The 1,423-nt window shown below is 55.9% G+C and overlaps 1 protein-coding gene across 1 annotated transcript; it reads right to left on the reverse strand.

The window, feature by feature from the left end:
• Positions 1-5: 5 nt before the first annotated feature.
• On the reverse strand, positions 6-1,411 carry LOC121918716 (the record flags this gene model as incomplete). The annotated part of the gene is made up of 1 exon (XM_042444726.1): positions 6-1,411. A coding segment is annotated over exon 1 (819 nt), but the record flags the coding sequence as incomplete, so codon positions are not given.
• Between the last annotated feature and the right edge of the window lie 12 nt (positions 1,412-1,423).

Raw genomic sequence — 1,423 nt, forward strand, 5'->3', positions numbered from 1 at the left:
TGGACGATACACTGTTTGATCCACCTTGCTAAGGTAGGGCGTGACACTTTTTTGCCCTTGGAGTTAGGTCGGAAGGATACAAATAGTGACTCCGATCTCCTGAAGGTGGCTGTTCTCTTGAGGTATATTTTTATGGCTCTGCGAACATCGAGGGTATGCCAGCACTTTTCAAGGTCTTCCCTGGGACGGGGGCAGAAGGACGGGAGGACTATATCCTGGGAGGTGTGGAAGACCGAATTGACTTTAGGGATAAAGGTTGGGTCAGGTCTGAGGAGAATAGAGTCCGGCCTGATGATGCACAGTTCTTTGCGGACGGATAGGGCACCAATTTCGGACACGCGCCTTGCTGATGTGAGTGCCGTCAGTAACAGTGTCTTGAGGGTCAGGAACTTGAGGGGTACCTCCCTCAGTGGCTCGAAAGGCGGGATGGTCAAGGCCTTGAGGACTTTATGCAGGTCCCAGGACGGGAATCGATGTTTGGTTGGGGGCGCCTTGTTGGCAACCCCCTTGAGTAGCCTGCGGATATGGGGGTGTCGGGATATCCTGGCTGCGTCGTCATGGGGCAAAATGGAGGTGATGGCTGCCACTTGTCTCTTGATGGTGTTGGGTCGCAGGCCCTGGAGGAAGCCATCCTGCAAGAACTGGAGTAGTGTCGGGACAGAGATCTTGATGAAGTCCTTGTTCTTGACCTTGCACCACCTCCTGAATGTCCTGAAGGTGTACTCGTAGATTCTATTTGTAGATTGGCGTCTCGAAGCGAGAATGGAGTCAACCACTTCCGGGGAGTAGCCGTATCCGTTCAGCATGAAGCGTTCAATTTCCATGCGTGAAGCCGTAGCCAGGCTGGGTCTGGGTGATGGATCTGTCCTTGTGCGAGGAGATCCGGCCTGAGTGGAAGGGCGAACCCTTGAGTTGCCATGGTGAGAATCTCTGAGAACCAGGGTCGCCGCGGCCACGCTGGAGCCACGAGGATAACCTGTGCGTTGGTCCTGCGTATCCTGACTAGGAGCTTCGTGAGCAGCGGAGTTGGCGGGAAGGCGTAGAGGAGGCCCGGAGGCCAGTGGCAGTTGAGGGCGTCCATTCCTTCGGCCCCTTCTGTCCGGAATCTTGAGAGGAACCTGGGAGTCTTGGCATTGGCGGGGGAGGCGAACAGGTCCAGTATGGGTTGGCCGAGTCTGTCCGTGATGATCTGGAAGGTCTGAGGGTGGAGACTCCACTCTCCCTGGTCGATGTCCATTCTGCTCAGCCAGTCGGCTTTTGAGTTTAGGGATCCTTGAAGGTGCTCGGCCTCCAGAGTTAGGAGGTTGGCCTCTGCCCACGTTAGAAGGGATCAAGCTTCGCTCATCAGGGACCTGGATCTGGTTCCCCCTTGACGGTTGACATGGGCCTTGGCTGTGGTGTTGTCCGTCCTGACCAGGACTGA

The sequence above is a fragment of the Sceloporus undulatus genome, unplaced genomic scaffold, assembly GCF_019175285.1.
Source record: "Sceloporus undulatus isolate JIND9_A2432 ecotype Alabama unplaced genomic scaffold, SceUnd_v1.1 scaffold_27007, whole genome shotgun sequence".
NCBI lineage: Eukaryota > Metazoa > Chordata > Lepidosauria > Squamata > Phrynosomatidae > Sceloporus > Sceloporus undulatus.